At 46.4% G+C, this 17361-nt stretch overlaps 1 protein-coding gene across 1 annotated transcript in view; it reads right to left on the reverse strand.

Moving 5' to 3' along the window:
• Nucleotides 1-17361, reverse strand: part of LOC120916208 (protein-arginine deiminase type-1-like) — a 35640-nt gene that overhangs the window by 14049 nt on the left and 4230 nt on the right. Inside the window, exons 2-7 of the mRNA XM_040327063.1 lie at nt 7078-7258; nt 5354-5426; nt 5006-5067; nt 2985-3105; nt 2032-2157; nt 1692-1855 (exon numbers count right to left, since the gene is read on the reverse strand). Coding sequence (XP_040182997.1) covers nt 1692-1855; nt 2032-2157; nt 2985-3105; nt 5006-5067; nt 5354-5426; nt 7078-7258 — 727 coding nt within the window. The remainder of the gene's footprint in view (nt 1-1691; nt 1856-2031; nt 2158-2984; nt 3106-5005; nt 5068-5353; nt 5427-7077; nt 7259-17361) is intronic.

Here is a 17361-nt window from a genome sequence, read left to right on the forward strand (position 1 = left end):
GTGTAACCTTGGATTACGAGTATAGATCGTTCCAGGAGAATGCTCGTAATCCAAAGCACTCGAATATCAAAGCGAGTTTCCCCCTTGAAGTCAATGGAAAACGAAAATAATTTGTTCCGCATTGACTTCAATGGCATGCAATACCGCATGTGGCCAGAGGTGAGGGGGAGCGCCGGAAAGCCTCGGAATCTTTCGGAAAGGCCCGAGGACAGGTCGATTGAACTCGGAAAACCCTGGAAAGGCCCGTGAACTGAGTATTTCTGAGATTTTCCGAATGGCGCCGTTAGGCTCTGCTTGACTCCAGCGCCCCCCCCCCACCTCAGGCCAAATACGGTATTTCACACCGCTTTGGCTTGAATACTGCTTGTTTTGCGAGACAACACTCGCAAACCGAGTCAGGATTTTTAAAAATTACCGTGCTCGTATTGCGAAACACTCGTTAACCGCATTACTCGCAATCCAAGGTTCCACTGTATAAGCAACAGATAAAGCCAACTGGTTTTGGGGAAAGCCTTAATCTTGTCAGGGCTTAAAAAAATGCTTTATAATAGAAACTCAACAGAATACACTAGAGACCACGAGTTAAGGGGGTCATGGTCTGGACTCAGGCTCGGGGGCCAGTAGCTATAGTGGTAAAGAAGCACTCACCAAGTACAGAAGCAGGCAGATGAAGTGGGCTCACCTGAGGTGCGGGGTCTAAGCACTAAACGGTATTCCCCAGAACTCCTAGTGGTGGAGATGGGTGTTGCTGCAAGTTAGTACCAGGTTGCGGTCCTTAGGATCGACACACCAGAAGTTGAACAAGCCAGGGTTCAGTAGCAGATATAGCAGAAGCGTAGTCAGTAAACAAGCCAAAGGTTGATAACAAGTGGTTGCAGGTTGGGATTAAGCAGAAGAAAAGTCAGTAAACAAGCCAAAGGTTGGTAACACGTGGTTGCAGGTTGGGATGAAGCAGGAACGTAGTCAGTAAACAAGCCAAAGGTCGGTAACAAGTGGTTGCCGGTTGGGATGATGCAGAAGCGTAGTCAGTAAACAAGCCAGAGGTTGGTAACAAGTGGTTGCAGGTTGGGATAAAGCAGAAGCGAAGTCAGTAAACAAGCCAGAGGTTGGTAACAAGTGGTTGCAGGTTTGGATAAAGCAGAAGCGTAGTCAGTAAACAAGCCAAAGGTTGGTAACAAGTGGTTGCAAGTTGGGATTAAGCACAGGTGTAGTCAGTAATCCAGCCAAAGGTTGGTAACAAGTGGTTGCAGGTTGGGATGAAGCAGAAGCGTAGTTAGTAAACAAGCCAAAGGTTGGTAACAAGTGGTTGCAAGTTGGGATGAAGCAGAAGCGTAGTCAGTAATCCAGCCAAAGGTTGGTAACAAGTGGTTGCAGGTTGGGATTAGGCAGAAACATAGTCGAAAAGGAGCAAAGAGTTCAAGATTCAGCAGAAAAAAGGCACAAGGCAGGATTGTCCAATGGATCAGACGGGGAGCATTCCGACATCTCAGGTGGCTTAGCAAGAAGAAACATCGGCAGACACAGCAGAGGTCTCAGGTTTGGGATGGATTAGGACCAGCGTGTCCCCACAGCACTATGGACCCACCCAGCTGTCCAATCCTCATTCTAGTTGCAAAGGACCTGTTCTCTAGTTTAAAGCCTCAGACCCCCCCCCACCGTGTTGCTTCCATATCTAATTACCGACGACTCACCAAATCCTGAGTCCTCTGCAGTTTGACTTTGACATAAACAAGTCCAGAAAATTCCGTGTCCGGGAACTGGAGCCCCTCCACGTAGAATTTCACCTCATCTCTGTTCTTGCGTTGGACCTCGTAGGCCAGTTTTCCCATCCCCAGGACGTGTTTGAACTGGAATTCTACAAAAAAAATCAAGAACATAGACATCAGTCACACCGGTGATAACTTTCTACAACCCAGGGGAGATGGTTGTGTTGCGAAGGTGGGGGGGGGCACAGGACAGTTGGTTTAGGGGGGCATGGAGTTTAAATCCGGACCGAAGAGTGTCATGACATCATCATTCCGCGGCACTTACTTCCCTGGCGATATACTCGCAGTCTTCTGGAGTCACCTGACTCTATTTCCAGGCTCACTCTGTAGTCATCAAATATCTCATCCGGGCCCTCAGCTGCCAGGAACATCGGGGACATGTCCTTCACGTCTGACCGAGAGAAGGGCCAACACCACACAAGAAAAGAAAGAGAAATTTGTGTTACTAAATTTCTATCTCTCTCTCCCCGTCTCTCTCTCTCTCCCCGTCTCTCTCTCTCTCTCCGTCTCTCTCTCTCCCCCCGTCTCTCTCTCTCCCCATCTCTCTCTCTCTCCCCCCCCCATCTCTCTCCCCGTTTCTCTCTCTCTCCCCACCTCTCTCTCCCCGTTTCTCTCTCTCTCTCCCCGTCTCTCTCTTTAGCAGAGGTCTCCAAATGTTCTAAACAAAGGACTAGTTTACTGTCCTTCAGACCGTGAGGGGGCTGACTATAGCCAGTGCCCCATCAATGGGAGGAATAGTACCGCATAATTGGTCTCAGTGGGAAGAATAGTGCCCCATCATTGGTGTCACTGGAAGAAATAGTGCCCCATCATTGGTATCAGTGGGAGGAATAGTACCCCATCATTGGTCTCAGTGGGGGGAATAGTGCCCCATCATTGGTGTCACTGGAAGAAATAGTGCCCCATCATTGGTGTCAGTGGGAGGAGTAGTGCCCCATCATTGGTGTCAGTGAGAGGAGTAGTGCCTCATCATTGGTGTTAGTGGGAGGAATAGTGCCTCATCATTGGTGTTAGTGGGAGGAATAGTGCTCCATTGTTGGTGTTAGTGGGAGGAATAGTGCCCCATAATTGTTCTTAGTGGGAGGAATAGTGTCCCATTATTGTTCTTAGTGGGAGGAATAGTACCCCAAGGGCCAAATAAAGGCAAGCAAAGAGCCCCATCCGGCCAAAGGACCGCATGTTTGAAGACCCCTGGTCTATAGAAAACAAGGTGGGTACCGGCTGCATTGGGGGTTCCTTCACTGTCTTCATTGTCTGGCAGCCCTGAGCTGTTCCGGTCGCAGTCGCAGTTTACCAGCAGAATGGCTCCTCTCCCATTGGGCCCCCAAGTCCAGGTGTCCTGGAGATGAGCGAAACAAAGTTACATTTTCTATTTGTATCCAAATTCGAGTTTCCAGATTTGTCACTATTGGAAATTGATACGAAAATGATCCGAAATGTATTAAAAAACTATTCAACATTGATTTAAAAACGATTCGAAATTAAAACGAAAACGTATCAAATTCGAAAACGATTCAAAATTGATTTAAAAATGATTCAAAATTGATACAAAAACTTTTCAAATTCGGAAACTATTGGAAATTGATTCGAAAACGATTTGATATTGATACGAAAACTATTGCAAATTGGTTAAAAAACTATTGGAAATGGATTTGAAAACGATTCGAAATTGATACGAAAATTTTTCAAATTCAAAAACTATTCAAAATTGATACGAAAACTTTTCAAACTGGAAAACTATTCGAAATTTATTCGAAAACCATTCAAAATTGATTCAAAATTGATACGAAAACGTTTTAAATTCAAAAACTATTCAAAATTGATAATACGAAACTATTGGAAAATTGTTTTGAAAACTATTGGAAATTGATACGAAAATGATCTGAAATTTATTCAAAAACTATTCATAATTGATTTTAAAACTAATCGAAATTAAAACGGAAACTTATCAAATTCTAAAACGATTCGAAATTGATTTGAAAACGATTTGAAATTGATTTAAAAATGATTCGAAATTGATACAAAAACTTTCAAATTCGAAAACTATTCTAAATTGATTCGAAAACGATTTGATATTGATACGAAAACTATTGGAAATTGATTAAAAAACTATTGGAAATTGATTTGAAAACGATTCGAAATTGATACGAAAATTTTTCAAATTCAAAAACTATTCGAAATTGATGATACGAAACTATTGGAAATTGATTTGAAAACTATTGGAAATTGATACGAAAACTTTTCAAACTGGAAAACTATTCGAAATTGATTAGAAAACTTTTTAAATTCAAAAACTATTCAAAATTGATACAAAAACTTTTCAAATTCAAAAACTATTCAAAATTGATGATACGAAACTATTGGAAATTGATTTGAAAACTATTGGAAATTGATACTAAAACTTTTCAAGTTCAAAAACTATTCAAAATTTATACGAAAACTTTTTAAACTGGAAAACTATTCGAAATTGATTCGAAAACCATTCGAAATTGATTCGAAAACCATTCAAAATTGATTCGAAAACCATTCAAAATTGATTCGAAATTGATACAAAAACGTTTTAAATTCAAAAACTATTCAAAATTGATACAAAAACTTTTCAAATTCAAAAACTATTCGAAATTGATGATACGAAACTATTGGAAATTGTTTTGAAAACTATTGGAAATTGATACGAAAATGATCTGAAATTTATTCAAAAACTATTCAAAATTGATTTTAAAATGAATCGAAATTAAAACGAAAATGTATCAAATTCTAAAACGATTCGAAATTGATTTGAAAACGATTTAAAAATTGATTTAAAAATGATTTGAAATTGATACAAAAACTTTTCAAATTCGAAAACTATTGGAGATTGATTAAAAAACTATTGGAAATTGATTAAAAAACTATTGGAAATTGATTAAAAAAATAATGGAAATTGATTTGAAAACGATTCGAAATTGATACGAAAATTTTTCAAATTCAAAAACTATTCAAAATTGATGATTCGAAATTGATTTGAAAACTATTGGAAATTGATACAAAAACTATTGAAAAATTGAGACGAAAACTTTTCAAAATCGAAAACTATTCGAAATTGATTTGAAAAACGTCTCGAAATCTATTTGAATACGAACAACCAAACGAATCCCGAAAACGAATGAAACAAATTTATGCAAATAACGAATCAAAACAAAACTCATTTTTTGGTTCTGCACATGTCTAACATGGAGCAGAAATCTGAACCTCATTACCTTGTTTTTCATTCCTCGGCTCACAAAGCCAATCCGATTCACATCCACATCCAGGGAAATAGCTGGAAACACAAGAACATTGGGATCAGACGGATGGCACTCTGGTGTGGTGCTTCTGTTTTGGAATTACTCAGAAGAAGAGGATTACAGACATAAGTAACTATACTGTGTAGCTTTCCAGCATTTGGGGGACTACAAGTCTCAGCACACCCTACATTATATTCTACAGGACTTTAAATTCAACGACAGCTGGAGAGTCGCAGGTTGGAAAAGTCTTGGCTTGACGGTGGAGAAAATCCATGGAGGGTTAAGGGAGGACCTCATGGATGTAGAGGAGAGGACACTCACCCACACTTGTCACATACAGAACGATGCTACTCACAGGCTCCGACCCCTGAGAAACGTAATAGGAGACCTTCACCTGGGGGGGGGGGGGGGGGGGAGAACAAAAATGGAACAATTGTTTATAAATGATTGATTGTTAAAAAAATAAAATAAAAATGTTGGTATGCTGTCCAAACATGACTATGATACAAATTCAGTGAAGGTACAGGTACAGGTTAATGTTGGGGTTACAGGGAGGGTTAGTGTTGGGGTTATGAGGGTTAGTGTTGGCGTTATTGGAGGGTTAGTGTTGGGGTTACGTGGAGGGTTAGTGATGGGGTTACAGGGAGGGTTAGTATTGGGGTTATGGAGAGGGTTTATGTTGGGGTTACAGGCAGGGTTAGTGTTGGGGTTATGAGGGTTAGTGTTGGTGTTATTGGAGGGTTAGTGTTGGCGTGATTGGAGGGTTAGTGTTGGCGTCATTGGAGGGTTAGTGTTGGCGTCATTGGAGGGTTAGTGTTGGCGTTATTGGAGGGTTAGTTTTGGCGTGATTGGAGGGTTAGTGTTGGCGTGATTGGAGGGTTAGTGTTGGCGTGATTGGAGGGTTAGTGTTGGCGTCATTGGAGGGTTAGTGTTGGCGTTATTGGAGGGTTAGTGTTGGCGTCATTGGAGGGTTAGTGTTGGCGTCATTGGAGGGTTAGTGTTGGCGTTATTGGAGGGTTAGTGTTGGCGTGATTGGAGGGTTAGTGTTGGCGTGATTGGAGGGTTAGTGTTGGCGTTATTGGAGGGTTACTGTTGGGGTTACTTGGAGGGTTAATTTTGGGGTTACTGGGAGGGTTAGTGTTGGGGTTACGGGGAGGGTTAGCGTTGGGGTTACGGGGAGGGTTTATGTTGGGGTTACAGGGAGGGTTAATGTTGGGGTTACAGGGAGAGTTAGTGTGAGGATTACATGGAGGGTTAGTGTTAGGGTTTTAAGGAGAGGTAGTGGTAACGAGAAGATTAGTGTTGGGGTTACAGGGAGGGTTGGTATTAAGGTAACAGGAAAGGCAAGTATTGGGGTTATAGAAAAAGAATGACTTAGGGGCTAGTCATTCTTTTTCTATAAACTTTGTTTAGGACGTGGCATATGTGAAAATATTATGCATCCACATGCGCACTACATGTGAGGATGCACTTATCCTTTTGAAGTATTGGGGTTACATGGATGGTTAGTGTTATAGAGAAGGTTGGTTTTTGGGTCACGGGGAGGGTTAGTGTTGGGGTGACAAGCTGATGTAATGTTGGAGTTACAGAAGGATTAGTGTTAGGATTGTAGGGAAGGTTAGTTTTGGGGTTACAGTGAGGGCCAGTGCCAAGATTACTGGGAGGATTTGTGTTGGGGTTATTGCGAAGAATGGTGTTTGGGTTGGAGTGGGTTGGGTGTTGGGGTGGCAAATGTTGGCGTTGCAGAAGGATTAGTGTTAGGAATATAAGCAGGTTTAGCACTGGAGTTCTTGGGAAGGTTAGTGTTGGGGTTAATGGGAAGGTTAGTTTTGGGGTTACAGGGAAGGTTAGTGTTGGGGTTACTGGGAAGGGTTAGTGTTGGGGTTACTGGGAAGGGTTAGTGTTGGGGTTACTGGGAAGGGTTAGTGTTGGGGTTACTGGGAGGGTTGATGTCAAGCTTATAGGGAGGATATGTGTTCGGGTTACAGGAAAAGTTTGGCGTGCTAAATTAACAGATTTCACCGATATTCAATCAGCTGGGTCACCTTGCCGTCGTTCAGGTGTCGGCTGGGCTCGTTGGGTGAAATATGAACTCGAACCCCCTTATCGATCGGCCATTTTTCTCCCTTTGCCGGTTTCTGGATGGTTCTGGAGTTGTAGACCATGAAGACATCGATGTTGATGGTTCCGCGGACATCGAAGAATTCCGCCCTTCTGGGAACAGTCCTGGAAAAGGACAAAAAATAAGTGAAACATAAACCGATCAAAGGGACATAGATGGGGCAGTGATGAAGTGGAAGGAAAATGATAAAGGTTTCATATAAATCTGTGAAAAAGTATGTGGGGGGGACATTTGTATGGTGCCTACTTTTCTCTGATACCCCTAACTAAAATCTAGTGGAACCAATTGCCTTCAGAAGTCACCTAATTCGTAAATAGAGTCCACCTGTGTGTAATATAATCTCAGTATAAATACAGCTGTTCTGTGAAGCATTCTGAGGTTTGTTAGAGAACCTTAGTGAACAAACAGCATCATGGAGGCCAAGGAACACACCAGACAGGTCAGGGATAAAGTTGTGGAGAAATATAAAGCAGGGTTAGGTTATAAAAAAATCTCCCAAGCTTTGAAGATCTCACGGAGCTTCTGTTCAATCCATCATCGGAAAATGGAAAGAGTATGGCACAACTGCAAACCTACCAAGACATGGCCGTCCACCTAAACTGACCGGGCCGGGCAAGGAGAGCATTCATCAGAGAAGCAGCCAAAAGGTCCATGGTAACTCTGGAGGAGCTGCAGAGATCCACAGCTCAGGGGGGAGAATCTGTCCACAGGACAACTATTAGTGGTCTCTCCACAAATCTGCCCTTTATGGAAGAGTGACAAGAAGAAAGACATTGGTGAAAGAAAGACATAAGAAGTCCCGTTTACAGTTTGTGAGAAGCCATGTGGGGGAGGGGACACAGCAAACATGTGGAAGAAGGTGCTCTGGTCACATGACACCAAAATTCAACTTTTTGGCCACTATGTGTGGAGGGAAAACTAACACTGCACATCAACCTGAACACACCATCCCCACTGTGAAACATGGTGGTGGCAGCATCATGTGGTGGGGATGCTTTTCTTCAGCAGGGACAGGGAAGCTGGTCAGAGTTGATGGGAAGATGGATGGAGACAAATACAGGACAATCTTAGAAGAAAACCTGTTAGAGCCGCAAAAGACTTGAGACCGGGGGGGGGGGAGGTTCACCTTCCAGCAGGACAACGACCCTAAAGTACAGCCAGAGCTACAATGGAATGGTTTAGATCAAAGCCTATTCATGTGTTAAAATGACCCAGTCACAGTCCAGACCTAAATCCCATTGAGAATCTGTGGCAAGATTTGATAATTGCTGATCACAGACGCTCTCCATCCAATCTGACAGAGCTTGAGATATTTTACAAAGAAGAAGAATGGGCAGAAATGTCCCTCTCTAGATGTGCAAAGCTGGTAGAGACCCCCCCAAAAAGACTTGTAGAGAAAGGGGGTTCTACAAAGTATTGACTTCGGGGGGCGCCATACAAATGCCCCCCCCCACTTTTCACACATTTATTTGTATCATTTATTATTTTCCTTCCACTTCACAATTATGTGACACTTTGTGTCTCTCACATAAAATCCCAATAAAATACATTTACGTTTTTGGGTGTAACATGAGAAGATGTGGAGGAATGTCAAGGGGTATGAATACTTTTTCCAGGCAGCATCTATGTGTGCGGCATCTATTCACACAGCGGCACTCTCTTGCCGTTCTTTATAAACAGTCATAATTGATGTGCCGTCTGTCATCAAATCTGATTTTTATTCCCTCATAAAACTCTATTTTATAGCGGAGTCTGCGGCTCCAAGCGCATTCCCGAGACACAGAAGAGAAAATGCGGTAGAATCTGAAATGGAAACTGGTAGTCGGCAGAGTGACTCCGATTCTGATTTGTAATGATGGGCGGAACACCAGGGCCCGGTCACGAGTGAGACTGCTGCAACCCTGGTAGTTCCACCACTGATACAGAATAAGAACAGTTACCGAGAATTAAACCCGGCATACAGGACACGGGAAGTGGTACTGTGCAGAGTCCATAGATACAGAATAAAGAACAGATACCAAGAATTACACCCAGGACACTGTAGACTCTGATGTAAGGGGGGCCCTGGTGACCTTGGTTCCTCTTACATCATGGTCCACAGCATTCCCCTTTACATCAGAGTCCACAGGGGCCCCCCCCACAGTGGCGGAACACCAGGGCCTGGTCACAAGTGAGACTGCTGCAACCCTGGTAGTTCCGCCACTGATACAGAACAAGAACAGATACAGAGAATTACACCCGGCATACAAGACAGGAGAAGTGGTACTGTGCAGAGTCCATGGATACAGAATAAGAAGAGATACAGAGAATTACACCTGGAACACTGTAGATTCTGATGTAAGCGGGGCCCTGGTGACCTTGGTTCCTCTTACATCATGGTCCACAGCATTCCCCTTTACATCAGAGTCCACAGGGGGCCCCCCCCCACAGTGGCGGAACACCAGGGCCTGGTCACAAGTGAGACTGCTGCAACCCTGGTAGTTCCGCCACTGATACAGAACAAGAACAGATACAGAGAATTACACCCGGCATACAGGACAGGAGAAGTAGTACTGTGCAGAATCTATTTACAGCCTCATACTTCTATGAACAATGTATTCTCATGTAAACTCATAATAATATGTAGAATATAGATGTATAAACATGTATATATGGATGATTGAAGCCGTGTGTCACTCAGTAGATAGTTATTATGGTAATAATGCTGAGCCATCTCCATACAGAACTCACGTGTCACCGCCCATCAATCATTCCTGTGTCCCCGTCACCGACATTATTACCGGCATGTGGATTGTTATTGTAACCTCTGGATGATCTCAGGAATTATGTGAGGCATTTGATGTGTGACACTCCTCATATATTTCTACGGAATCTCATTGTAATAAATATTTAAGACACTTAGGAGTAGGGATGAGCTTCGTATTCGAGTCGAACCCATGTTACATCGTATGTTCGATAGTTCGCCGAATTACGAAAGTTTTGGGCCGTTCGCGCCAAATTCGAGTTATGTTTCACAGCCCATAATTCACGGCGGCATTGCAGTGCATTGTTGGCTGATGATTGGCCAAGTGTGCACCATGACCCCGCATGCTTGGCCAATCACAGCTTGCAAAAAACGGAGAGCCATAATTGGCCAAAGCCAGGGTGGCTTTGGCCAATTATGGCTCAGGGGGGTTTAGTACACGCCCCACACTATAAAAGGCCACCTGCAGGTGGGGGTGTTCGGCTTATCCCTACTCAGGACCGTCCTTCTGGGGGACGGGACCTCAGCACCGTCATGGATTCTTATTTCCCATAATTCCCGGCCAGCATTGTGCAGAGCTGAGAGAGAAGTGAGTCCCGGTTATTAAATAAGTCAAATTGTTTTCTTTCTTTTTTTGTTGCATGTTATAGGGTTGGGGTTAAATCCTCTGTTTTGTCGCCCCCTGTGTCCCATTGAGTAAATTTCCCCTCTCTTCCTGTCCCAGAACCACCACAGGAAGTGTGAGCAAATTTCCCCAAAGTGACAGAGACATCCCCTCCTATATAGTTAGAAGATTTCTCCACTAATTTTGTTCTAATGGCAACATTACAGAGCCCTCCAATCAGACTGTTTTTTCATCACATAGCCCTTCTATCACAAACCCTTTAAATCACACAGTCCCCTATCACAGAGCCCCCCAATCTCCAATCACCCAATTACTCATCACAGAGACCTCCAATCACACACCGTCCCCTCCATTCACAGAGCAGTCTAATCACAGAGCCCCCCATCAGACAGACCTCCAATCACACAGTTCCCTTATCACAGAGCCCCCCAGTCAGACAGTTCCCTCATCACAGAGCCCTCCAATCACACAGTTCCCCCCATCACAAAGCCCCCCAATCACAGTCTCCCATCACAGAGTCCCCCAATCACAGTCTCCCATCACAGAGCCCTCCAATCACACAGTCCCCCATCACAGAGCCCCCAATCACATTCTCCCATCACAGAGCCCTCCAATCACACAGTCCCCCATCACAGAGCCCCCCAATCGCAGTCTCCCATCACAGAGCCCTCCAATCACACAGTTCCCCCATCACAGAGCCCTTCAATCACACAGTCCCCCATCACAGAGCCCCCAATCACACAGTCCCCCATCACAGAGCCTCCCAATCACAGAGCCCTCCAATAACACAGTTCCCCCATCACAGAGCCCCCCAATCACACAGTCCCCCATCACCGAGCCCCCCAATCACAGTCCCCCATCACAGAGCCCCACAGTCTCCCATCACAGAGCCCTTCAATCAGACAGTCCCCATCACAGAGCCCTTCAATCACACAGTTCCCCCATCACAGAGCCCTCCAATCACACAGTCTCCCCATCACAGAGCCCTTCAATCACACAGTTCCCCCATCACAGAGCCCCCCAATCACACAGTCCCCCATCACCGAGCCCCCCAATCACAGTCTCCCATCACAGAGCCCCCCAATCACAGACTCCCATCACAGAGCCCTCCAATCACAGAACCCCCCCATCACAGAGCCCTCCAATTACAGTCTCCTATCACAGAGCCCCCAATCACAAGTCCTGATAGTGGGCAAACTTGAGGAACTCAAATGGCACCCTAGAGTACCACAGCACCCTGGTCAGTGGCAGCCACACCTAATCCATGTGTCCCGGCCCCCCTAATCTACATGCATGGCATCAGATGCATGGATTCCAATTGTTTTTTTTTTTTGAAGCACGTCTGAGGCTCTAATTAGCTTCAAAAAAGGGTGGGCTCGGGGCGCAGAGCACTGTGCCCTGAGCCCACCCAGTTGTGTGGCAATAGCAAATTAATATTAACTATTTTTACATGGGGCGTGGCTTGGACATGCAAGCTCATCTCCGGTGAGCTCCTGTTTCCACCCGAGCTAGCGCACACCCGCTATATCATGCCCGGCCCTCGGAGAGCCTCCTCACAGCCGGCCCAAGCTGTCACATCCCGCTCAGGAGCCCTGGTCCAGGTACAGTGCCACAGACCAGCTCCCTCTCCTGCCTCGGGCCCCATTGTCCCATGCAGACTCCCTACTGGGAGACCGTCTCCCGAGTTCGTTTGCTGCCCCCCCCCCGAAATATTTAGCACCAGCCGCCACTGACCCTGGTGAGGAAGCACTGACCTATAGGCAGCCTAGAACACATGGGGCCAGATTCTTGTAAAAACTGTGGCGGCGTAGCGTAAGCCATTTACACCACGCCGCCGCAACTTACTGGAGCAATTGCCGTATTCTCCAAGCACTTGCTCCGTAATTTGCGTTGGCGTAGTGTAATTGGCCCGGCGTAAGGCCGCGTAATTCAAAGGGGGCGGCTTGTATTTAAATTAAGCTCGCCCTTGCGCCGATCGAACTGCGCATGTGCCGGGCTTAAAATAGCCCAGTGCGCATGCTCCAGTTCTCGACGGAAAACGTCAATGACGCCGACGTGGGCGTCATTGACGTAAAGTCGTATTCGCGGACGACTTAGGAAAATGACGGAACCGACGGAACAAGCCTACGCTGACCCGACGCCATACTTAACATGGCATACGACGGACCTACGTAAACTTGCCCCTCATATTAGCAGGGGCAAGTTTACGCTTACGTAAACGTCGTAAATTCTCTGCGTAATTCGCGCGTACGTTCGGGAATCGTCGTAAATTGCTCATTTACATAAGCGACGGGGAAAACGACGTCGGCGACACCTAGCGGTGGAAAAAAAAATGCATTTAAGATCTGACAGCGTAAGAGCCTTACGCTTGTCAGATCTAAGGGATATCTATGCGTAACTGATTCTAAGAATCAGTCGCATAGAAAGGCTGGGCAAGATGAGGACTTACGACGGCGCAAATGGCTTTGCGCCGTCGTAACGCCTTTGAGAATCTGGCCCATGGTCTCCAGTTACCAGGAGCATTGTGTGTGTTTCACATCATTAGAGACCGCATAGCATCTATCATTCTCATTCAGACAGGTTTTGACAGGTAGAGTTCTACTGAGGTTAGAGGATGGGCAAGGTGCAACCACCGTGTAGATCTACATAAGCAGAACCGGCACGTACATTCTGTACATTCAGTTAATATGGCCTCTCCTATTTGAATCAATAATGACAAATCATACACAGAAATAGATTTTTTTTCTTAACAATCAATTGCTTGTTGACATCATTGTTACTGCTGTACAGCGCACAATAGGACGCCTATTACCACAATACACAGTCCTGTACGTTTAGCGGGTTGGTCCAATGACATTTATTCTGAATGGCGCCCCTTAGTCCAAGTTAGACTTGGAAACAATTAAAGGATAAGTCTCGGCCTTGTCAGTGTACTTTCAGAAGCCCTTGGCACCCCCCCCTTCCCCCACGGCCATTAATATGGAGTTGCTCCTCCTTCCCAATGACAAGTAATATGGGGTTACCTCTCCTTCCCCCATGACCATAATATGGAGTTGTCCCTTCTTCCCCCATGACCATAGTATAGAGTTGCCCCTCCTTCCCCCATGGCCATTATTATGGAGTTGCCCCTCCTTCCCCCATGACCATAGTATAGAGTTGCCCCTCCTTCCCCCATGGTCATTATTATGGAGTTGCCCCTCCTTCCCCCATGACCATAGTATGGAGTTGCCCCTCCTTCCCCCATGGCCATTATTATGGAGTTGCCCCTCCTTCCCCCATGACCATAGTATGGAGTTGCCCCTCCTTCCCCCATGTCTATTAATATAAATTTGCCCCTCCTTCCAACGTGGCCATTAATGTAGAGTGGGCACTCTTTTCCCCATGGCCATAGTATGGAGTTGACCCCCATTCACCCATGGCCAATAATATAGAGTTACAGCTCCTTCTCCCATGGCCATTAACATGGAGTTGCCCCTCCTTCCACCATGGTCAATAATATGGAGCTGGTCCTTCTTCCCCTATGGTCATAGTATAAAGTTGCCCCTCCTTCCCCCATGGCCATTAACATGGAGTTGCCCCTCCTTCCACCATGGTCAATAATATGAAGCTGGTCCTTCTTCCCCTATGGTCATAGTATAAAGTTGCCCCTCCTTCCACCATGGCCATTAAAATGGAGTTGCCCTTCCTTTCCCCATGACCATAGTATGGAGTTGCCCCTCCTTCCCCCCCATGGCCATTAATATAAAGCTGCCCCTCCTTCCCCCATGGACAATAATATAGAGTTGCAGCTCCTTCCCAATGGCCATTAACCATGGTCAATAATATGGAGCTGGCCCTCATTCTCCTATGGTCATAGTATTAAAAGTTGCCCCTCCTTCCCCCATGTCCATTAACATGGAGTTGCCCTTCCTTTCCCCCATGACCATAGTATAGAGTTGCCCCTCCTTCCCCAGTGGCCATTAATATAAAACTGACTCCATGGTCAATAATATGGAGCTGGCCCTCCTTCCCCTATGGTCATAGTATGAAGTTGCCCCTCCCTCCCCCATGGCCATTAACATGGAGTTGCCCTTACTTTCCCCATGGCCATTAACATGAAGTTGCCCTTACTTTCCTCATGACCATAGCATGGAGTTGCCCCTCCTTCCCCCATGGCCATTATTATTGAGTTGCTCCTCCTTCTCCCATGGCCATTAATATAAAGCTGCCCCTTGTTCCCCCGTGGCCATTAATATGGAGTTGCCCTTTTTTCCCCCCATGGCCATTAATATTGAGTGGCCCCTCTTTTCCCCATGGCCATTAATATAGAGTTGCCCTTCCATTCCCCATGACCATAGCATGGTGTTGCCCCCCCCCTTTCCCCCATGATCAATAATATAGAGCTGGCCCTCCTTCCCCTATGGCAGTGTTTCTCAATTCCAGTCCTCAGGCCCCCCCAACAGGTCAGGTTTTCAGGATTTCCATTATTTTGCACAGGTGATTTGATCAGTTTCACTGCCTTAGTAATCACCACAGCCTTTTCATCTGAGGGAAATCCTGAAAACCTGACCTGTTGGGGGGGCCTGAGGACTGGAATTGAGAAACACTGCCCTATGGTCATAGTATCAAGTTGCCCCTCTTTCCCCCATGGCCATTAATATAGAGTTGCCCCCCCCCCCTTCATGGCTATAACGCCCTCCAGTTTGAGAAGAATATCCTCATGATTTTGGAGGTAGTCTGTGGGAATTTGTGCCCACTAGTGAGGTCAAATCCAACCACAAAGAAACATAAAGGTTGCTTTCATATCTTGCAAGGCTACCTAAAGAAAACTGATCATAATAAGTAAATATGGGGATTTATTCAGACCATATGGCCAGACCGCGCTTAGGCCCACCACTGCGTCAAAGTACCCCATTTCCAGGACACTAAGATTACTTTCACTGTCGTGTGTTAAATCAGGTGGAGGAGAGATACCATGACATCACTGCGATCGTTTCCCACCTGTGATCTCCACCTACAAAGCCTCCATCAATACAGAGGACAGGTGCAGGGGGGCGGAGTCAAGCTTCGAACTCTCTGCATTCTGTGCTATATACAGTATCTGATTGACAAGTTGTCAGGCTACGCCCACTACGGGTGGATTGAGTCACCCAGGAATGCGGAGGGTCATACTGCTGGAACCTGAATGATGTAGAATGACATAAATCAGACTGATTTCATAGAAAGAGAACCTGTCACAGGAGGACTTTTCAGGCAAGAAATGAGATTCAATAAAATTAATATAAAGTTTATCCTCCGAGAACTAACATTTTGAGGCAGGGACGGAGCGTGGTCACCCGATAACAAGAAGTTCTTGAACCAAGGACCTCCATGGTGGGATCAGTGAGGACCATTTTTTTAATGAAAGCTGCAGATATAAAAATTCTGACTTTGTAAGGGTTAAATGGGATTTTAGTGATTGGATTTACATCTACTTAAGCGTTCAGGTAGTGCTTATTGGGTCAAGCTCAGGCATGTACTGGCCATCGGGACTACCGCGAGTTTCCCGGTGGGCCGATGGCTCAGTGGGCCGGTTTCAGTGACAGCCAATGGCATCACTAGGGGGTGGCTTTAGGGGGCTATAGCCCCAAATATGGGGCCCCATAGCCCCGTGTCCCAGGGGTCCCCAACCACAGGGCCGCGACCCACTACCGGGCGTTGGCCTCTCTGCAGCGGGCAGCACGGGAGAGCAGGAAGGGCGAGAGAGCAGAGAGATGACATAATCTCTCAACACCTGCCCTGCATTACCACTGTTCCACCGTCACTGTGCAGCCACGGGTAGCAGAGAGCTTACATCATATCTCACTGCCTGCCCTCTCTCTGGTGACCCTGATGTAAGTGGGGGGGCTCTCTATGGACTCTGAGGCAAGGAGGGGCTCTCTGGGGAACCCAATGTAAGTGGGGGGCTCTCTGAGGACCCTGATGTAAGTGGGGGGCTCTCTGGGGACCCTGATGTAAGTGGGGGGCTCTCTGGGGACCCTGATGTAAGTGGGGTGCTCTCTGGGGACCCTGATGTAAGTGGGGGGCTCTATGGGGACCCTGATGTAAGTGGGGGGCTCTATGGGGACCCTGATGTAAGTGGGGGGCTCTATGGGGACCCTGATGCAAGTTGGGGGCTCTCCGGGGACCCTGATGCAAGTGGAGAGCTCTCTGAGGATCCTGATGAAAGTGGGGGGGCGCTCTGGGGACCCTGATGCAAGTGGGGGGGCGCTCTGGGGACCCTGATGCAAGTGGGGGGCTCTCTGGGGACCCTGATGCAAGTGTGGAGCTTTCTGGGGACCCCGATGCAAGTGTGGAGCTTTCTGGGGACCCTGATGCAAGTGGCGGACTCTCTGGGGACCCTGATGCAAGTGGGGAGCTCTCTGGGGATCCTGATGCAAGTGGGGGGCTCTCTGGGGACCCTGATGCAAGTGGGGGGCTCTCTGGGGACCCTGATGCAAGTGGGGGGCTCTCTGGGGACCCTAATGCAAGTGGGGGGCTCTCTGGGGACCCTAATGTAAGTGGGGGGCTCTCTGGGGACCCTGATGTAAGTGGGGGGCTCTCTGGGGACCCTGAAAAAAAATCTGTTTATACTTACAGTGGAATGTTTTTACTTATTTTTTTGTGCAATTGCAAATCAAATCAAAGTGGGCCGGTCTGGGTGAAGTCCAGGGCCAAATTCTTGTCCCAGTCCAGCCCTGGTCAAGCTCTATTACACCGGTACAGATAACATGTGATGGAGCAACTTCAGGAGAATTTTGCACAATCACAACAGACAATGTGTTCCCCGGTATGATGACCCAATTCTCTAGAGGCGGCTGACCACAAGAGCTCGGCCTTGT

Source organism: Rana temporaria, chromosome 10, assembly GCF_905171775.1.
Source record: "Rana temporaria chromosome 10, aRanTem1.1, whole genome shotgun sequence".
NCBI lineage: Eukaryota > Metazoa > Chordata > Amphibia > Anura > Ranidae > Rana > Rana temporaria.